This window comes from Monopterus albus, unplaced genomic scaffold (assembly GCF_001952655.1).
Source record: "Monopterus albus unplaced genomic scaffold, M_albus_1.0 scaffold45.1, whole genome shotgun sequence".
Classification (NCBI taxonomy): domain Eukaryota; kingdom Metazoa; phylum Chordata; class Actinopteri; order Synbranchiformes; family Synbranchidae; genus Monopterus; species Monopterus albus.
The window spans coordinates 2,943,748-2,965,702 of NW_018127925.1; the positions used below are offsets into that span (position 1 = coordinate 2,943,748).

General features: G+C 42.1%; 1 protein-coding gene across 3 annotated transcripts in view; it reads left to right on the forward strand.

Annotated features, from left to right (window-relative positions):
• The window catches only part of dscaml1 (Down syndrome cell adhesion molecule like 1), a 99,497-nt gene that overhangs the window by 68,610 nt on the left and 8,932 nt on the right, over nt 1-21,955 (forward strand). For 2 of the 3 annotated variants that reach the window (XM_020600163.1, XM_020600161.1), the window contains exons 9-25: nt 442-571; nt 2,273-2,551; nt 3,317-3,445; nt 3,627-3,806; nt 5,081-5,286; nt 5,807-5,903; nt 6,031-6,159; nt 6,381-6,548; nt 6,805-6,875; nt 7,038-7,278; nt 10,392-10,538; nt 10,627-10,782; nt 13,632-13,771; nt 16,466-16,619; nt 19,074-19,191; nt 20,213-20,376; nt 20,568-20,666. In XM_020600163.1, coding sequence (XP_020455819.1) covers nt 442-571; nt 2,273-2,551; nt 3,317-3,445; nt 3,627-3,806; nt 5,081-5,286; nt 5,807-5,903; nt 6,031-6,159; nt 6,381-6,548; nt 6,805-6,875; nt 7,038-7,278; nt 10,392-10,538; nt 10,627-10,782; nt 13,632-13,771; nt 16,466-16,619; nt 19,074-19,191; nt 20,213-20,376; nt 20,568-20,666 — 2,608 coding nt within the window. The remainder of the gene's footprint in view (nt 1-441; nt 572-2,272; nt 2,552-3,316; nt 3,446-3,626; nt 3,807-5,080; nt 5,287-5,806; nt 5,904-6,030; nt 6,160-6,380; nt 6,549-6,804; nt 6,876-7,037; nt 7,279-10,391; nt 10,539-10,626; nt 10,783-13,631; nt 13,772-16,465; nt 16,620-19,073; nt 19,192-20,212; nt 20,377-20,567; nt 20,667-21,955) is intronic. The other variant, XM_020600162.1, reaches the window with a different exon arrangement.

Genomic DNA, 21,955 nt, shown 5'->3' on the forward strand with positions numbered 1-21,955 from the left:
GTTTGTCTCACGTTAGCTTGCATCTTAAAGACCTGTGACGGAATTTGTGAACAACAGAACAGCTGCCTTTGTGCACCTGTTAGAGTGTTACAAAAACTTTACAATTCATGCAACATTTCAGGCTATTAAATATTTATATTCTCATGTTCATGTACTGGAAGCTGAAGCAAGCATGTGGCAAAAAAAGAGTGACTGACCTTTAAAATCCATGTGAGATGCTTTCTATATTATATTACATTTTTTTGTGTGTTTTGCTTTTTATTTGATCTTGTTTGTAGCATAGAAAAACATTCCACTGGATTAAACCTGAAAATAAAGTCACAAAGCACCGGTGTCATGTTTTGATCTTAGCATCATCTTATTTAAATTCACAGCTGTGTTTATGAATAAGAAGACCAAGCATTTGGAGTATCATCTCTGTGTATTGTGCTCCTTGTTCAGGTGGTGTATGAAAACGGAACTCTGAAGCTCAGTGATGTCCAAAAGGGGATGGACGAGGGGGCCTACGTCTGCAGCGTGCTCATCCAACCACAGCTGTTCATCACGCAGACTGTTTATGTCACTGTCAAAGGTGAGTCGTTTTGAAAGTAGTAACTTTGTTGGAGAGTTTCGCAGGTTTTCGCTCATAACCACGATGCATTTTCCCAGAATAAAAAGTCACACGCAGTAGGTGTCTCTAAAACACCCAATCTTGTGTGTTATGTGGTGCAAATTAGTGTTTGGGATTTTCACACTAAGGGGAATATACTAAGTAAAATAACAGAGAATTGTGAGTCTAGCTTTTACTGTGTCATAAAATGCAGTGGAAAAAACTTATGAATGTAGAAAAGAGTGATTGTAAGAGGGCTGGAGAGTGACTGGAGCAGGAGGGTGCGAGTGCAGTAAGAGAGGAAAGAAGAAAGCTGTATGCATTGCCTCTAATAACCCCTGATTAAGGGGCGGAGTGGTCTAGTGAGCTCTCTCAACCACTCAGCAATTACATAGAGCAGGGGTGCTATTGTATAAGGTTTGTATGTGTGTGCATGTGTGTAAATGACAGTGCGTTTGCATGTGTGTATCCATACTGTGTGTTACCTTGTACGTTATTTGGCTTTGCTCTCTGCAGTGATATCATGACATGTTTGTTTTAGGACGTTGTCGAGTGTGAGTATGGGTTTTGTGTGTTTCGTGCTTGACATTAGCAGATGTGTAAAATCCGTGGTACTCAGTGGTCTTCGTAGTGTTCCTCTGTGCATACGTGTGTGTCTATGTACACAAGCGCACATGCATGTGTGTGTATGTGCATTCGTAGGTGCAGGTATGTGCTGGTATGAATGTGTGCTCGTCATGTCTCTGATTTAATTAGATGAATTTTAACGAGGCCCAGATTAAATCCCCCAGATGTCTCAGCTGTAACCCCCCTACCCCCTCTCCCCACCTCCAAACCACCGCCATCACCTCCACCGGTCTCCATGGCAACACCATTCTTTCCCCCTTCGGATGGGGCTCTAATTAGAGCAGCTATTATGGGCTGGCTTTAGCAGGGCAGGGTGGAGTGGAGGGGTTTGTAGGGGCCACAGGCAGCTGCAGAGTGGGCAGTGGACTAGTAGGCCAGACAGCAGTGGAAGGTGAAGCTTGGGGCATCCAGACTCAAGAAATCAGATTATCAATCTCCTGCAGTCCTGCAGAGAGATGGAACACTAGTTTACCAATCAGCCAGTCAGGTGAAAATGAAATCTAACATTGTCTTTTCGTTCTTTCTGGTCTTTGCTTCTGTTTCGCTCAACCTCTTCTCCCTTCACGTCTCTCCCCCTCCCACCCCATGTCCTCTCAATGCCCCTGAATATTCAAATGTGTGTCTACCCATATTCTCACTGTCTTCACATCTGTCTCTCTCTCTCTTTTCTCAATCCTTCACTTATTCATATCTGTTTGAAATCTCTGTCTTCACCTTTTACTCACCCCACTCGCTTAAACAACCCTCTAACTGTTTTTGTTCACCTTTTTCTTCATTCCTTTTCCCTCTTTTCCTTTTTCTCTCTACTCTCGTTCTACCCTTTATTTCACCCTGTTGCCTGTCCTTGCCTTTTTCTCTCCCTCATTCCCCTTTTGATCGACTTGACTGCCTGTTCTGTCTCTTTTACTTATATTACTTCTTCTATCTCATTTCACTGCTTCCTTTATCACATTGTTCCTCCTATATTTTTGTTTACTCTCCCTCCACCCCTCCCTTCCTCTCTACCTTCACCTCTCTTGCTTACTCTTTCATCTTCTCCTTCTCCACCCCTTTCAGTTCCTCCACTGATCCAGCCATTTGACTTTCCACCGACTTCTATCGGTAAATTGATGTACATCGCCTGTGTGGTGTCATCTGGAGACATGCCCATACGCATCACATGGCGCAAAGACGGGCAGGAGATCGTCCCCTCTTCGGGCATCACTATCGACACAAAGGAGTTTATGAGCTCCCTCCAAATATCCAAGGTGTCGCTCAAACACAATGGCAACTACACCTGCATTGCCAGCAACGATGCTGCCACTGTCAGCACAGAGAGGCAGCTTACAGTTACAGGTAAGAAAAAAGTGATATTTAGAGAGAGCTGAAGGAGAAAGAAAATGGGTTATTTCAAAAGAGCACTGTAGTGATTTAGGATTTTGAGGTACTTTATACAGTGCTTATCAAAAGTATTCACCCCCTTGGAAGGTTTCACCTTTTACTTTGTTATAACACTGAATCATTGTAAGTTTCATCTGGCTTTTTTGATTAACAGAAAAAGACACTTCATGCCATATTGAAAACAGATCACTACAAGTAAAGTAAATTAAGTACAAATATAAGAGAGTAAACAAGCGATTGCAGAGGTTTTCACCCCCAGGTCTCGGTCAGCGTTGCACCAGTGGACACTGGATTTTTTTTTCCCATTCTTCTTTGCAAAAGTCCAACCACAGATTCTCAATAGGATTGAGGTCTGGCCTCCACCTGGGCCACTCCAGAATCTTAACATTGTTGTTTTTTCAATAATGGCTTTCTCTTTGCCACAAAAAAATTCTCTTGCCAAAAAAAATTATGATGATTTTAATGTAACAAACTAAAAGGCAAAAACTTCCAAGAAGAGTGAAAACGTTTTATAGGCACTTATGGTACTATTTTGATTGAAATACTGTTTTCTGGCCATGCAGGAAACATTAACCTCTAGAGTCCCTGCGTCCTCATATGAGGACCGCACAGCTTGGGTTTCCAAAGCTCAGGACTCTAGAGGTTAAATATAGTTCCATTGTGGGGAGGGACCAAAACCATTTCTTTCTTTTTTTATTTACTTATCTCCTCTTCCTCCAGTGCCTCCTCGGTTTGTGGTTCAGCCCAACAACCAGGATGGGATCTATGGCAAGGCAGGGATCCTAAACTGTTCTGTTGATGGATACCCTCCTCCTAAGGTCATGTGGAAGCATGCCAAAGGTACACTAGGTACATGGCCCGTCTTTCATTTTTTATCTCTGTAATGTGATGTGTCTGTGTCGTCTTTTCTCTGCCCATTGTCATATTCATAGGTCCATGCTGTCCAAAGTAAATGCTTCGGAAATGCAAGTGTTTCCTGGTTACTGTGGCATAACCACCTGCCCTTGTTGCTGTCTCTGTTTCTGTCCAGCGGGTATTGGGAACCCGCAGCAGTACCACCCTGTGCCTCTGACAGGCCGCATCCAGATCATGAGTAATGGCTCTCTACTCATCAGACATGTCCTGGAAGAGGATCGTGGCTTTTACCTCTGTCAGGCCTCCAATGGTGTGGGTTCAGACATCAGCAAGAGCATGGTCCTCACTGTAAAAAGTGAGTATACAAGCTAGTTTTTTCCAGCATAGATAACAGCATTGAGACCATTTGGGATGCTCCAATGCTCCTGCACACATTCGCACTAGTTGCTTTGTAGATGAAACTTTTACATTCATCAGCTCAGATGAATAATGCAGCTTGCACTGCTCTCCCCTATATACAGACATACTGTACATGTGCAACAATAAAGTGGTGGAGCAAAGGTGACCATGAACATAACAGCAAAAGAAACAAGTGTGCGTATGATAGGCTGTGAGAAAGCGAGCAGCCGAGCAATTGATCTTTTGACTCTTGGGATCTATCTACAGACAATCAAAAACACTGAGCTTAATCATTATCTGCAATCAGCCTCTCTGTCCTGCCTTTGCTATGAGTACTGCCCTCTGTAATGCAGTGTGAAAATGCACAGGTAAAATATACCTGCACATACTGTACAAACACACAGACTGTCATCATTAAGTGGGGCTTTATCTGAGGCCAGTATCCTCTGCATCATGCAGTACTCTGACCTTACAAAAAACAGCTGTACACAAAAGAGATGTTAATTCCTGGCACCTTTTGATGCTTATACTTTTGTCACACACAGACACAGATAACCAGGTGCACATGAACGCACTGTGTTCTGCTATCACAGGGCTGCCCACTTCTCTCTCTCTCTCCTTCTGGTGTTAGCGTTATTGATTGAACCGTTCCTCTCCTCTGCTTCCTTCAATTTTGTCTGTTTCGCTCAGCGGAGAGGGAGGAAAAGAGGAAAAGGGGGAGGGTGATATGAATAAGTGATGAAAACAAAACAGCAGAACCCTCCTCAGATCGATGTTGTGTGTGTGTGTTTCTGTGTGTGTTAGCCAGAAAAGATTGTGTGTGTGAGTGATTTTGTGTACAGAGTGTGCACAAAAGGTAGTGTTATCGCTTTGCCTCTTCATTCACCTAGACCCTAATGTTAACTATTGGAGAATGAGAGAGGAGGTTTATTGACTTTACCTCATTGACCATAGCTCTTCATTACTCTAGTGCAATGGAACTTGGCTACTCTGAACTCCACCTTTTTAACTTCCAGCTGTCCTCTCTGCTCTTTCACTTCTTTCTCCCTTTACATTTAAACCCTGCTTATTATCCACACACTCTCTTTTCCTCCCCTCTTCCATCTTTTGTCTGCCTGTGTCATCTAATATCCCTGGCATCAATCCGTTTACTGTCACCATTTCTCCCTGCATCCACCATTTATCCTCACCTTCTCTTCATCTCACACTCCATTTCCCTTCTCCTTCCAGTCCCCGCAATGATCACCAGTCACCCCAACACTACCATGGCTAAGAAGGGTCACGTGAAGGAGCTGAACTGCACAGCCAGGGGAGAATGGCCCATCATCATCCGCTGGGAAAGAGGAGACACAGTCATTGATCCCGACCGCAACCCCCGATACTCCATTACCACCAGTCCCAATGAGAAGACTGATGAGGTGTTGTCTACGCTCAAGGTAAAGAAATGCTTGTACATGGTCCAGCATCTAGCTGATGAAATCAGACAGCAGTAGCTTCATGACTGTTACTCAGCTGATAGCTTTCAGTTTTCTCTCTTTCACTTTTCTTGTTCGTCTGTTTGGACTCTGAGTCGGGGTTCGGCATACAAAGCACGCTCTGGTGAACATTTGTACATTCAGTATATGGGGAAATGTGGAAGAAAAGTGAGATACAGATAAAGAAGAATACATTACCATATCAATCAGTGTGTTAGGCGTTGTTAGACGCTGGTACCAATCTAGGCCAGTCATATCAGGCACCTGCCCCAGTACTGGCAGTTTCATAATGGAGTCCAGTGAAGTGACAAAAATAGCACAGAGGGTGGTCTAAAGGTGTAAGAAAGTAAATCTTAACTCCAAAAATGCAAGATGAAAAACTCTCTCTTCTCCACAACAAAACTGTGCTTTACGCAGTTTGCCTGCACAAAGATAGATCTGTAGTTCTCTGACATTGATCTGTCAACCTTCCTCCTTACAGTTAAAGCCAGCAGAGCGTGAGGATTCAGTCTTCTTCTCCTGTCATGCCATTAACTCTTATGGAGAAGGACGAGGCCTCATCCAGCTCACTGTGCAAGGTAACCATTCCTGTACAGATGTCGACATGTTGTTAGAAAATACACAAACCAGCTCTGTCATCTTTCCATCTAAAATGGTCTTTCTTCTTTTTTTTTTCTTCTTCTTTTTTGGCACTGCTCTCCTCAGAGCCCCCAGACCCTCCAGAGTTGGAGGTGAGAGAAGTAAAAGATCGTAGTATGAATCTTCGATGGACACAGAGATTTGATGGAAACAGCGTCATTACCTCCTACGATATTGAGTATAAGAACAAGACAGGTAGGTGAAAAGAGCAGACAGTATTATAGCGCTGTTCTCTTTATTTAAAACATTACAGATTAGGTTAACTGTCAAAATACATATGTTAGTAATGTTACAATTCAAAAATTTTACTTTATTTGTCTGTAGGAAAGTTATTTGGGATAAAAAAAAAAGCTTCCTAAATATAAATGTTTTTGAAATCAGAAAAAAAAATTCTCTTCTTTTTTTTTTTTTGTCAGATTCCTGGGAGTTGAAACATGCCACTCGAAACATCTCCCCGACCAACAATCAAGCCAACATAGTGGACCTTCACCCTGCCTCTGTCTACAGCATTCGCATGTACTCCTACAACGCCATAGGCAAGAGCGAGGCCAGTAAGGAACTAACCATCAGCACAGAGGAAGCACGTAAGTATCTTGACCGCACTGCTTTTAACCAATGTGAATGTGAGCAGATATTTGCTTGTTGTTTTGCTCTTAGCATGACATTTGTCCTTGAATAAGGTTTTAATACTAAAAGTCAATGAAACTCAAAAAGAACGAGCTTGAAAACCACATATCAGAATATTTGAAGGTCATGAGACTTAATGGAAACACAGAATGTTTGTTTAACAGTAGCAAAATGCCTCTGCCTCAGCTCCTTTGTGTTGCTGTCACCCTGCAGAGCCCGATGGTCCTCCCATGGATGTGATCCTGCAGCCTGTCACCTCTCAGAGTATTAGGGTCACCTGGAAGGTAAAGCCATGTACTTCCACAAAGATGATTTTTCATTTCCTTACAGCACTTTGTTTCCTACTTGTAAAGTAACCTAATGTCTGAATCATTGCATCTACTGTAAATATGAAAAGATGAATCTGATGTACTGTAAGTATTGTCTTTTCTTATTTCATCACTTAGGCTCCCAGGAAGGAACTGCAGAACGGGGTGATCCGAGGTTACCAGATCGGCTACAGAGAAAACGGCCCAGGCAGTAACGGCCAATACAGCATTGTGGAGATGAAGGCCACTGGAGACAGTGAGGTTTACACCTTGGACAACCTGAAGAAGTTTGCCCAGTATGGTGTGGTTGTCCAGGCCTTCAACAGAGCTGGCACAGGGCCCTCTAGCTCAGAGATCAACGCTACAACGCTGGAGGATGGTGAGGATCGGACAGCAGACCTCAGCATATGCAAAAAAAGGAATTTATTTATTTATTTATTTACATTTTGGTCTGTTTATGAGTTTAAATTTGGGCTACTAGAGTTCAGCAGCATGGTGCATTCTGTACGGTGGAAGAGTGACCTTACTATAGTCCTATATCATCTGGTTTGTTTTGACTTTAATTTCAAGTTAATGCATGTTTTCTGTCATGCTTTGTAACCTGAGATGACTGTTCTTTATTCTTTATTTGAATCCCTGTTAGCTTCCACACAGTGGCCACTGGTCTTCCTGGGGTTTAGTCTTCCACTAAAAACAGCAAATTAAAGAAACATCAGGTTGATCAATCAACCAGAAATTGTGATTGCAAACTCCACACAGAAAGGCCTCAGTTCAGACAGGGCTCGAACCCGGAGCCTTTTTGATGTGATACGAAAGGGCTAACCGCCACACCACTGTGTTTATTGTTAATGCTTTGCACACATAAATAACATGGAAAGAACAGATGTTTCTCTGCAGCACTTGACCAAACTGCATTCTTTCTGTCCTCTCACTAATCATTTTACAAATATCAGGGACATGCATAGTCTCATTGACACAGTGCACATTCCCCAGCACTTCAGTGATTTTTGAGGGATCCTAGTGGCCTCAAACATGGAGATGGAGGCAGAGGAGCTAAATTTTGGGTCAATGAATAAATAAATGAATGAATGAATGAAAAAATGCTGAAGGCTGCTCAGTCTTACACAGTAAAATTTTTAAACTGCATCTTCATGTGACACACCTCTACCCAGATCTGAGCCACCAACAGTTTCAGTTCCAGTTACTTTCTATTAAATGAGATATGCTGTTATCTAAAAGACAAACAAATGGGTGCAAAAACATCCATCTCCTTAGCGGAAGGACTGATGGGAGTCACTTTCCAGACCGGTATTTTGCAAAAACTAAACAAAAAATGTGACTTTTTTTCACACACTAGGTCACAAAAAATATCCAGTACTTCCTTAAAAATTATGAACAGGTAATCTTGTAGGAGAGTTGGAAGGGGCTGTTGTAGAGCAGGCGGGCAGTGGATCACTGGACTTTTAGTTTGTTTGTGGGTCTGGCTTGTCTTCCAAAAGCTATGATTTACAAAGCGAGGCAGCTTTTCCTCTTATCCATTTTTTTTGTAAATCAATATTTTCTAAGTGAGCTACATTAATTGACTTTCAGCCTCTAAGGAGCAGAAGAAATCCAAAACAAGCTGACAGCTGTTAACATAAAAACACAGATCAATATCTCTTCAAAAGAAAAAAAACTCAATTATTTCTCAAGAAGGCCCCTAAATATTGTACGTCTTCTACTTTCATTTTCAGTTCACTCTTTCTTTCTGTTCTTTATTGCTCAGCTGTTGTTTTTAAAAGCAGTTCATCTGCAAGCTGTGTATGGAAACTGTTTTTTTCCCCCCTACAAACAAATACAAACACACACGTCATATACATACTTGTCCATCCAGTGAACAGTTGGCTGAGCCCCATTGGTCCAAAGCAGACAGAGCTCTCCATTTTTTCCCAGTGGCTGTCACCGTGGCGACAGTGATATTGATGGCCATTATGATAATAGTGATAACAACAAGCATACTAAAAATAATTATAATTAGCTTGTGTCTGTCTCTCTCTCTCTGTCCCTTTGCTGGCTTCCTGCTGTAATTACCCACAGCTGAGTGCATTGTCTCTCTGCTCTCTCTTTTCATCTTTTTCTGTCCTTCCCTTGCTCCATTTGCTTTTAATTCTTCCTCCCTTCCTCCTTCTTCCTCTGCCCCTCACCCCTCCTCCTCCTCCTCCTCCTCCTCCCTGAGGCTCAGTCCAAAACTGCCTTCGTTCTGTTCCTCTATTCCTGATCTCTGTATTTCAGACTTATGCAACATTTTTCAGTTTACCTGCCTTCTTTCATTTGTGTAACCCTAAAGAAGCCCCATTAAAGACAGTTTGGAGGCATTCTAACCAGCTTACCTTTTTGTCCACATCTTCTTTCAGCTTTATTTTTGTAAAGGTGTGACTGTGAAGCGAATTGCTGGCCTGTGTTTTGTTGCCTTCTAATTATTTGGATGTGGGGCCCAAAGATTTATTCATGCAAAACCCTGTTTCAGTTTTCTAATCCTCCTTCCTCCTCCCCCCCTTCCTCTGTCCTCCTCCCCACCTCCTCTCTCTCCACCAGCTGCAGAGAAATTCCCTGGTGGACTTGGCCCGATCTCTCTCTTTCATTGCTCTGTCTTTCAGTTGCCTCTCTTCCTCTCTTCCTGACCCTCCTTTCCTCACAAGTTGACTTTTGTTCATCTTCAACAGTGTGCTTTATTCAAAGTCTGAAAGACTAATGGTCAGCGGTGGCCAATAAAAGAGACACCTGGACTGGAGGGGATAGAGGGAGGCTTGTACAGAGAGAAAGAGATGGTGGTTGTAGGAGATGGGCCTATACATCAGGCTGGACACATGTCGTGAGCTTTTTATCTATCGCTAGCCTGTTTACTCATCAGGTTTGATATGGAAATGCTTTTTAGGGTTTCAGAGAAGGTTTATTTATCTGTTTATTTATCTACCAAATAGACAAATACAGTCCTCATTTTTACAAGACAATGACAGCCTCTGGGTTGATGAAAAACAAATAAAAATTTTCACAGTTACTAATCTCTTAAACCTCACTGACCAGGTAAAGGAGCAGTCAAAGTGTAGCTGATGGAACTTTAAATTATAGTGGAGATCCAAAAATATTCATAGATACTAAACATGCCAGATATTTCGGGGTAAATGTTATATAATGTACAAAATAAAGCAAAAGACATCAATTTCTTGGAATGATGCAGCCTTCACTGAATTTGCTTCAATAAAACATTGGAACAAGAACATGATTCTGCCAGACAGTGAAGATACACTTTTCAACCTTAAAGAAGTTTGGATGGTAGCTAAAAAATGTTCTTGATTTTCTCCAGTTCATCTGGGTATTTAGATTAGTCATCAAACAAGGAGTAACCATTTACCACCCTTCAATGGATAAACCTTTTCTATGAATAGATAGGGTAGAGACATGATTTATCTAACTTACCTGACCTTTTCTCCCCTCTCTCTATCTTTTCTCCAGTTCCCAGCCAGCCTCCTCAGAACGTGCGAGCCATTTCTGTGACATCAGATGAGGCAGTAATCACATGGGCCGAGCCTCCCAGGATGACGCTACATGGTGTACTGAAAGGATATCGCGTAGTCTTCTGGGCCGTCTTCCCGGATGGAGGTGGGTTGAGCGTGTCTGTCATCCTGCTTAGACGTCGTGACTAGTAAGAGCCTAGTCCTTGGCCTGAATGTTTCTTTTTGTCTCTCAGAGTGGGGTGAAATGCAAAACATCACAACCACTAAGGAGCAGGTAGAGCTCAAAGGCCTGGAGAAGTTCACCAACTACAGCATCCAGGTGCTGGCTTACACCCAGGCCGGGGACGGCGTTCGGAGCAATGTCCTGTACATCCAAACCCGTGAAGACTGTGAGTCCATATTTTAGTCAATCTTTCCACACAAATGAATCCAAAAATGAACTGACCTATAATATGTCATTTACTCTCACTACATCTTTGAGGCAGGTCGAAAGGCTTCAGTGTAGGAGGCAGTGAGTGTGTGTGGGGGAGCTAGCCTTTTTGTAAGACTGAGGTTGCTGATTAAAACCTCTTTGTGCTCTGATGTGCCATTACCAGTGCTAATGAGAATTAAGAAGCCAAAAAGTGTGTGGTTAAGGAGCCTAAGGGTGTGTGTCTGTGCACGTGAACATGTGGAAGTGTTTGGGATGGGGATGTGTATTTGGGTGTCTATATGTCTTAGCATTAGTGTTCGTGTCCATGTGCTATTGTTTGTGTGCAAGACAAACTCAGCGCCCAGCACAAAGAGAGGGATTAATTCTTTGTGGCTTAGAGAGAATTAATTTTGTGCTTACACCGGCGGGCTGTGGATTACATCCATATCCACCTCTCGTCTCCCTCCCTGGGGCCAGGCAGAGTAGGAGGCAGGCATCTGAAGATGGAGAAAATGAGGAGTGGAGTGGGGGGGTGCAGTGTGTCATTTCAGAAAAAGCCTTTATTCTCTCTTCCACACTATATCTCTGTTTTATGAGCTGCCATCACTACAGTAGCTCTTCAAATATGTGTATTGAGTTAGGCGTTATGTGTGTATACATGTGTGTTTATCAGGGGCAAGCTGAGAGCCTCTTTTTCCCTGATGTGGGTTGACACTGTGTCCAGGGGCAGCCTCTACACATACGTTCAGTGTTCTCTGTCGCTCTCAGTCTCACCCTTCTGTTTGCCCTCAGTTCTATCTATAGCATATGGAAAAGTGTTGCAGTGCAAACAGCCAAATCTGAACCTGCCTTTTTCTGTCTGGCCCCAGACAGAAGAAGACATTCCAGATACCTGGTGGTTTATGCTCTTTCCACTAGCCCCTCCACCCTGGGGACTACAGCATTTAGCCCCTTTGAATGTGTACATTTGTTGCTCTTATAAGTAGGCACACACGTGCTAATTTGCAGATTTGATCTTTGTAACAGTATGCTTACTTAAGTTGTCTAATTACTTGTATAGGTTTAAATTCTTCTTCTATTAGGTTCAAAGTTACACCAAGAAACAAACACTACATGTTTGACTTTTTTTATTGATCAACTGAACCCTGATATTTTAGGACCAGGAGGATTCAGAAGGCAAGGTTCGAAGTCTGGACACAGATGATTTATTTAAGCAGTCGATAAACAGACACTGGAGAACTAGACAGCAGGAGTGACTAGGATCTTTGGAGAGTATGGAGCAGGTGAGGTAACCCACAGCGTGGACAGACGCTCAATGTCAGATGGGGATTCTGAGCTGGCACAACCAGGGGAACAGACCGGGTAACACAGGGGAGCAGGTTAAGGCCGGCTGTGGAGATGGGTTGGTGAGCCCAAGGATCAGGTGAGGAGTTGATCTGCGCTGGAGGTTGTCTAGTGGCCGAGGAAATCGGGACTCACAAGGGAAAGTGACGCCAGCCACTGAGTGGTGCGTCTAGCGGGCAGGAGAGAAGTTGGTGTAGCCGGGAGGCCAGGAGCACGCAGAGGAGTAGAGCAGGCAAGAGAGACGTAGTTGTAGCTGAGGTGCCGGGGACACTCAGGTGAGTCAGGTAGGTGGGAATGGCACTGATGGAGCTTGAGAGTCCAGAAACTCACAGGTAAGTTGAACTGGACACGCAGGCGAGAAGTGCAGGAGAGAAGCAGGAGGAGGCATGACTCCTTTGTTCTTTTGTTGGTTTGCTGCAATGGATGAATAAACCTCACAAACCGTAAGATATGTACTATGGACTTCTTTTGCCTGCGTACATTATGGTGCATCAGTGACCTTTTAATTTTAGGTTTGGCTAAAATTTGAATTTGGATCCAGACAAATAGCTACTACACAAAGAAAAAGAGATTTAGGGCTGCAAAGAAGATTTTTATTATTGTTTGATCCACAATTGATTTTCCCAATTAACAGTTTGGTCTATAAAATGAAATGGTGAAATATGCCCATCTTCCTAATGCCAACATATTCATATTCACTTATTTAGTCATATTTAGTTTAAAATCATAAAAGACTAAGATTAACAGCAAAAATAAATAAATAGATAATCACATCCAAGGAGCTGAGTACAGTTAATGTTTTGGCAACATTGCTTAAAGATTAGGTTTAATTGGATAACGTTTAAAAAAATGTTCTGCTTATAAATGATCATTTCAGACCACAAGCTAAATGCCCAGTAAAGATCATGATGGTCAACATAAAAACAATAAAACAAGGAAAAGGCTGTTTAATTTACTCAAGTCAGATAACTGAGTACATGTTCAGCCTAGCATGCACCATCATATGACATAATAGCTGATATTACACAAGTTATGTCATCATACTCCTGCTTTTTATTTTCAAATGTTGTGCTTTCTTTTGTTTTTGTTTGGTTTACATATTAAATATTTGTATTTTTGAGAACAAATTGGTCTGTTGGCATTGAAGAAGAATTGTGCTGGTACTCAGTGTGTTAGCTAGCTATTCAAATGTATTACCAAACCCACAGAGTCAGGCTGTACTAGCTGCAACACTGTAGGGTTAACTATGGAGTACCAGCAGTTTAACCAAGGGTCTTTGTGGGGACACATGGCTGTTTGATGCATGTGTTGTGATCTTTTAACATCTAACTAACAATGACCAAAAAAAAAGGGCAGATCCCCCCCCCCCAGAAACTGCTGCATATACTCTTAAAAATGTTAAGTCAGTACATTGGACACAAAAGAAAATGTAACTGGTTTTCCTGCCCTCTGTTTCCCTCTTCTCTCCTCTTTATGCTTCAGACCCAGGACCCCCAGCTGGCATCAAAGCTGTGCCCTCCTCTGCCAGCAGCGTCGTGGTGTCCTGGTTACCCCCTCACAAACCGAATGGAATTATCCGCAAGTACACAATCTACTGCTCCAGCCCCGGGTCAGGCCAACCGGTGAGTTAGAACAGGGGTGCAGAGAGTTGGGACTGGGAAGTGGATGAAAAGGGGGAAAAAGACTATCCAAACACGGTGATGACAGAGACAAGTGATGTAGAATAAATGCAGAATACAGCTTCTGTTATACATTTTATACAACGTATAATCCTAAAATAAAAAGAGTTAATTTAATTATGACATTCACCATTTGTGTATTTGTGGATATGTGTGTGTGGTCTAGTGCTGAACTCTCAGCAAGACGTGTGCGTGGGGGGGGTGAGCTCTCCTCATACAGCAGTGTGTGTGTGTGTGTGTGTGTGTGTGCAAGCTCACCCTCCAGTCTCATTTGCATATCTGTGTCTCATCACGTTGCCAGGACAACCTCATCTGTTCATCAACGAGAGCAGAAAACAAGCCGACAGCAAACGCACACTCTCACTTACACACAGACAGACATTCATAAATATATCACACCATGCATACAGAGGTACATACATAAATGCAACTCATGTTTTGATGAGAGTGTGAATTCAAAACCAAGGACTAAATCCTGCTCACTTACATATACACACACATACATGTGACACAAGTGCACCAAATAAATATACCTATTTGGAAATACACATGCATCTACTCCTTAGTCTTCCTCATTCACAAGTCACTCTTTCTCTCTTTTTCTCTATTTACCTATCTATCTATCTTTCTCTTTCTCTCTCTGAAGCCCCCATGCAGAGTTCAGGATGATTACTATGTAAATGAGTGTGACTGGAGAGAAGGAAGGAGGGATGGGGGGGTCAGACACATCGCACGGGGAGTACTTTTGTTCCTCTTTTCATTATCTCGCTCTATCGTTCCCCGGATCACCGCTATCTCCACGCTGGAAGAATATTTTAATATCCGTTACAGCAACACACACTTACTCCTCCCTCCCTCCCTCCCTCCTCCTTATATCTAGCCACCCATCCGTCCATTCATTCATCCATCCATCCTTGTCTCCATACCTCTGCCTGCAGTGGAGATGCAAATGTACACAGAGGAGAGAGGAGGAAAAGAAGATGTGAGAAGGTGTGAGAGTCAGGGGGAGAAAGACAGAGACAGTGTAAAACGGCAGGTGGCATTGGTGGATATAGGGAAGGAAAGGCAAGGAGTGGGCCCAGTACAGGGAAATGTGGAGAGGGACAGGGACATGAAGACAGGGATGGATGATGAACAGTGAACACAGGGAAGTAATCAAAAGCCCAGTGGATTCATAAATGTGAAAAACAACACGAATAGTGGAATCTCTTTGCGCAGGATAAGTCGCTCTGCAGACAACAACCCAGCAGGCTGGGACAGAGCTCAGCTACACTGCAGAGTCTTTGCAGGTTTTATCGGTCTGCTGTGTGTACCAACGCTTCCAACCATTTGACACTTGTATTGCAGTCATTTCATCTGTGCACATGCACCTGTCAGTCAGAAATGGAAGTCAGTGTCAAACTAGCGGGGTGCAGTAAAATGTGATTTTGCGGGCAACAGTGAATTTTAGGTGCTACCTTACAGGGCAATATGTGTTAAATGTGTGATTGTGTTTTCATAGTATTCTATTCATAGATGTGACCACGAGCAGACGGAGCTGCTGAGGGGGAATATGTAGAAGTGTGTGTGTATGTGTCTGTGTGTGTGTGTGTGTGTTGGGACACAGTAGGAGTTGAGAGGATAAGGGTATAACTGTAAGCTAGGTGATCAGTGGGTTCTCTGTGTGTGTTTGTGTGTTGTAGGGACAATGATGCACATGTGTTTAGACGTCAGACACATGGATGGGCTAAACACACAGCAATTACACATCCACCTCTAGGTCATGTACTGTATGCCTGTATGTCTGTGTGAGCATATTCATGAATGCATATTTGAGCTAGCTTGTGTGTAACTACCTCTTTCTCTGCCTGTTTTTGTGACGTTCCTCTCATCTGCTCTCCTCTCTGTCTAATGCCTGCAGTAGATAGGCCTAATTAGTGGATGGCTGTTCATGATACCTCTGACTGACTCGTTCGCCTGTCTCTTATTATCTTCCTCTGTCCCAAATTTGTTTGCCCTCCCTGAGGAAAACAGAGGAGGAGAGGCTGTTGGATTTACTATGTTCCTTCATTCCAACTTTCTCCTCTCTCTCTCTTTGTTGGTCTTGCTCTCTCCAGCAATCCCACAATTTTATCATAATATACCCCATAACTATCTGTGTCTTCCACCTCGTCCTCCTCACTTTTCATGTAGTACCGACTCGAGAGGAGATTACAAGGCTCGCTTCACATTAGGATAATGTTCAGTCAGTGCTTCACATTACATCTGCCTCTCCAGTAAAGTGGCAAACATCATCGTCTTCGACATCACCCACATCCTTTTTTGTGCTGCTCAGAACATAGGAGATGAACAATGTAGATTTTTGTGATAAACTGTTTTTTGTAACCAAAAAGTAAAAAGGGAATTATTCAGTGTTCATCTTTTCATTCTTATAAAAATGTATTGTATGTGGAAAAGTTTTTTTTTTTTTTAATCGTGATTTAGGAAGGCTTTAAAATGTGTTTATTTTCCTTACTGTGTTATAAAATTCTACCTGTTTCCTCTGGGCTTTGTTTCTTTATACAGTAATGCTGCATGATATGCGTATTAAGGTGTTTGGAGTGTTCTCGGTGCACTCCAGTACCAACATTTTCCTTTCCCCTTTTCTGCTCCCCCCAGCTGCCCAGCGAGTATGAAGCTAATCCAGAGCTGCTGTTCTACCGAATTACCCACCTCAACCACCGGCAGCAGTACCTGATCTGGGCTGCAGCTGTCACAACTGCAGGCCGGGGGAACTTCAGTGAGAAGGTCACTGTGGAGCCAGCAGCCAAGGGTGAGTTCCCGAATATCAAAGTGTAATAACAGACCCAGTGAGGCTAAATGTCCACTAAGTATATTTTGGGTAAAAAGACATGAAGGTTAAAACTACTATATGCATAATTAGATTGACTGATTGTTTCAACAGCATCAAGCACATCAAAATCTGCTTACAAGTGTTGGGGAGTATTACTGCATATGTGGACAAAAAACTGCATAAAGCCTTTTGTGGCTTCAAACAGTGTTACAGATGCAATGCTACAGATACAGACACTCAGAATTGCTGCTCCCATCTGAAAGCCATTCAGCTGCCATTCAGCTGGCTTTCAGTTCCCAGCCAGCTTCCAGCAGCCGCCCCCCTCCTGTTACCCAAAAAGATGTGCCTAGATTCCACAGTAAACACACCCATTTTAGAGCTATTGCTTCATTTGCACGGTGTCTGTCTGTGGAGGACTTCACTGTATTTCTGCATGTATTTATAAATTAAATTCAAATCAAATTTATTTGTTTAGCACCAAATCACAACAAAAGTCATCTCAGGACACTTTACAAAGTAATGTTAGATTCGGGCATTGGGAGGACCCAAATGTAGACACAGGCTGAGGTACAGTATACAGTCAATTTTAATATAACTGATGCGGCATAAAGAAACAAGTGGAACAACTAAGGGGCTCGACCTGACAAAGGTGACATACTGTAGGTCAGGAAGTCTAACCAAAATAAAAGCACAAAACAGGAAGCCAGACTGCAAACCGTAACAAGTAGGGTCTAGACCTTATTATTATTATTATTATTTATTATTATAGAAGAAAACCCAGCAAATCCCCCTTGAGCAGCACTAGGCGACAGCGGGGAGAAAAAACTCCCTTTAATGGAAGAAAACCTCCAACAGACTCCGACTCTTGGTGGGCGGCCTTCTGCCTCGACCGGTCGGGGTGAGTGGATAGAGGAGAGAGAAAGAAAAGAAAACCAATAAGACACAATAAACAAACTAAAGGCAGGCTGATTTGGCTGGTGACTGCTCAAAAGACACATGCAGTTCCAAGGCCAGGGAAGGTACAGGGAGAGAGACAGGACACACTACAGGAGAGAGGAGACACACAGTGACGTGTAATGGTGGCATATAGATGCATGGAGGGAGAGGAGAGTGCAAAATTGCTTCACATATGATTATTGTCACTCAAATGCAGATGTTTAAAAAAAAGCTTCCTCTTCTGAACATGTTTAGACAGGTTTTCTCCTAGTCTCCTGAAATTCTTTTGACCTACAAATCAACAAAGCTGTTGCTGAGTGGATGAGTATAGAGTGTCCTCGTTTTTCCAGATTTTTCTGGTCTTTGCTTGTCCTAGTGTATCTTTCTCTCTCTTCATGACAGCGTCGAACTCCTCTCCAAGCCTCTTATTGACAATGCCATGAACTAAAAATAACATGACTGTGTGAATGATGTAAATGATCACACTCTTACTTTGACAGTTGCTCTATATATCTGCATCCCTTTGCTTGTTTCTACAACCTCTCCTTCTGTTTCTGTGTTGCTGCCTCTTTTGACTTTACAGAAATGTGTTATTGATTTCAGAGTTCAGAGGGCACCGGATAAACTGCCCTCAAGCAGGGGAATTAGAAAAAAGGAAACAAAAGGGAGGACAGCGGGTGGAGGGAAAAAAGAGGAGAGAGAATGACACGACAAGAGCAGACCTCACAAATACACAAGGCAACAGAGCGGCAGAGTGTTGAAAAAATGAAGAGGGCAGTTAAATCAATAGGCACTGGATTAAAAGACAGGAAGAATGAGGGAGTAGGAATGAACCAAGTGCACTTTCCATCATGGTATCCTTTTCTTTATCTATTTGTTCCTTTGACTGCCGGGTGTAAAAGTTTGTGAGTACGGGTGGGTGCATCAGCTGATCAGCAGCTGTAAAAGGCAGTGTCCTCCAGGCTTGCCCACTCAATACTTCATTCAACATTAACATACTGTAAGTGCACTAGAGCACCAGCATGAAGAAGCCAGAGAAAGAAAGAGAGGCAGAGCAGGTGGGTAGGGTAGGGGAGTGACAGAGAATAAGAGGGATATGTGCCTGAATGGATGGATATTTTTTCATATCCTCTCTGCTCATTCTTTGTCCTGTTTTATATTCTTATCCGTACTGTATTTGCATTCTTTGGGCAATATCACATTTAAAACCGATTTCTTTTCTGCCAAGTGTGAATCGCAAGAAATACCATGCACATGATTTCCTCTAGTAAATGCTTGTTGAATGAATCCTAAATGGAAAACAAATCATCTTATGCATTTTGTATTACCAATCACATTGTATTGACTCTAAATGGTACATGTTTATTAGGCTATTACCCTGTTCGTGTTATCGTCTGTTTGGGTGTTAATATAATTAGCTCTAATGGCCTTTTTAAGTCAGTTTCTTTGTCTGGATGCATCTACCATTTTTATATTTCTTTCTTCATCTCCCACCAGCCCCAGCTAAGATCCTGTCATTTGGAGGTACAGTGACTACTCCTTGGATGAAAGAGGTCCGGCTGCCCTGTAGCTCAGTAGGAGAACCAACACCCACAATAAAATGGACCAAAGACAGGTGAGAATCCACCTCAATAGTGTTTTATAAAGCTGAGTGTTGTTAACATATAGCATGTGGTTTAACAAAAGGTCAGTTGTCAGAGATTTTCATTAATACATTGGGATAATGTCATATAAGTGGTGCATCTTTAGAAAAAAATGCAACTTTCTGACACAAACTCAAATACTGATTTCAGTGTAAAAAGACTAGCACGTTAACATAATATCAGAGGTGGCAAAATACACACATTCATTACTCAGGTAGAAGTACAGATACCTGTATAAAAAAAGACTGGTAAAAGTAGACATACTGATATTGAAGTTTCTTTACTTAAATAAAAGTAAAAGAAAGCACAGGCTCTGAAGTGTACTCGAAGTATAAGAGTAAAAAGTAGCCCTTTAAATGACATTTGTGACATTTCTACCGGTTTCTGTGCAAGCTTAACTGAGCCTCATCTCATACTGACTAAATGATTGTGATTTCAAATAAAATAAAAAATATACCAAAAATAATTAACAAGAACACGTTTACGGTCTAATTAAGTCTTAAAGGATAAGCCTCTACTCACTGTTCACATCTGTCAGTCTCCAACCTGGACTAGCTTCTTCGTCTGTGCCATAGACGTCCGTTGTTGTTCAAAAATGATAAAAAAAAACATCAGTGGAACACACCGCTGCAATGGGTGACCATGTTTCTGTTATTACAAAACACAAGACCAGTATATTTGTTAAAAATGTTGTCCCAAAAGTTTCAAATGATCATAAGTAAGACTCAACTGCAAGTGTGCATGTGAAAGCGTGAGGAGCTAGCAGGCTAAACAAAGCAAAGTGCTAAATATAAAAATGTATTATTCGCCTCAAATGTATTAAAACTGAAAGTAACAAGTCCAATTTAAAAATGTAAAAAGAAATACTCCTGTAGAATACAGATACGTGAAAAATACAGTAAGTACAGTAACAAAGTGTTTGTCCTTCATTACTTTCCACCTCTGCATAATATACAGTAAAATCAATCTTATGGTGTCCTTCCTTTCTGTTAGCGAGGACACAGCCATTCCAGTGTCTCTAGATGGACAGCGTCTCATCCTGGCCAATGGGACACTGGTGCTGCGCTCTGTCAAAGCTGAAGACTCAGGCTACTACACCTGCACAGCCACCAACACCCTGGGCTTTGACACTATCATAGTCAATCTCTTGGTACAAGGTAGGACAGTGTCATGAATGGCACTCCACTACCACTGCACCTCTAGCTGAAAACACAAGGTGTTTCCAGCTGAAACACGAGGAATGTGGTGTGCTTTCCACACTTACAGTATGTTTTCTCCACAAAAAAGGATCTACAATAATTTAACGCAGGTATTATTGAGTGGTTTACTCCGTGTGTCCGTTCCACAGTCCCTCCAGACCAGCCTCGTCTAACTGTCTCCACCACCTCCACCTCTTCCATCACGCTGGCCTGGATACCGGGAGACAACGGAGGCAGCTCTATCAGAGGTAGGTGGCTCAGTATAAACGTCTTCCTGTATACTCATATCTCTTTCTCTTGTCTGTAGCCTCTGTCTATAAAGATGACACTATACTATAAAGTTGGGTTTATCCATTGACTTCTGATCTCAGTTTACCCTCTGTCCATCTTCATCTTTTACCTGGCACATTGTTAGTGTGCATACCAACCTGCTACAGTAGATTATTGATTTGGATCCCGGTTTTATGTTTCCTGTTAATTGTGTGTCTGTTTGATTATCTGGTTGGTGGTGATTTCTGTGTGTGGACAGCCATGGTATGTGTGCCTGAATGGCCATGCATGCAAATAGGATTTTTTTTTTGTTTATTTTTTTTATGTTGTTTGTCAGTAGGAGGATGTTGTAGAATGACTCTTTGTTGCTCACAAAATCTGTCAGACTATCAAGCACAAAGTATGTGGTGACTTTGGTGTAGTGGCTTAAGACAGAACTGGACTTTTTATCCCACATCATTACCAAAGAAATTACAATAAACACTATTTAGGCAATATCATGACTTCATAAACAGCTTTTTGAACCATTAGGTTACATGTATTTTAAAGCTACCATGGTATTCACATTGGTCAGACTACTGCCAGGAAGATCCAGAGAAACACAGTAATTTGCATGCATTAAGTGCACGGATGTAGTAAGTAATATAAACTTTGGTGCAAACAGTGTGTGCTGGGTGTGTGGCTTTGCATTCAGATCAGCAAAACAAAATCAGTATTTGCATACGCCATTCATTGCCTCATACATCAGTATGTCTGTATATCTTGTATGTATACCAGAATGCCCGTCTGTCTATCTGCACAGTGTCAGCAGTAGGCAATGCTAGCATAGAATTTGAATTACTACTGCAGTGGCATCTCCACATTATGTTTTTTTCCAAATAGAACATGTTAGGACATTTTCATAATAAAAAGTCTCAGCTGCCCTTTTTGTAGCTTGTGTAATAAATAAAAAAATTAACATAATGAAATGAACAAATGCTCTAATCTGTTCCACAATAGTCCACAGTGGTTTTTGTGTTTTTCTGGTCTGCTTTTTTTTTTTTGTACTGTTCTGTACTGTTCTTTCCGCTATATCTGTTATGTTATGCTGTGTTCTCTTCTATTCAGTGACAGACAGAGGGTGACGATAAAACTTATAAACAAACACTGCAGGATCTGCACATGTTAATCCTGCTAATGTTTCGGACTCTATCGCACCATCTGTCAGAGACAGAGAGAGAAAAGAAAGATGGTACAAAGAGTACAAAGAAACACACACAGAGATGCT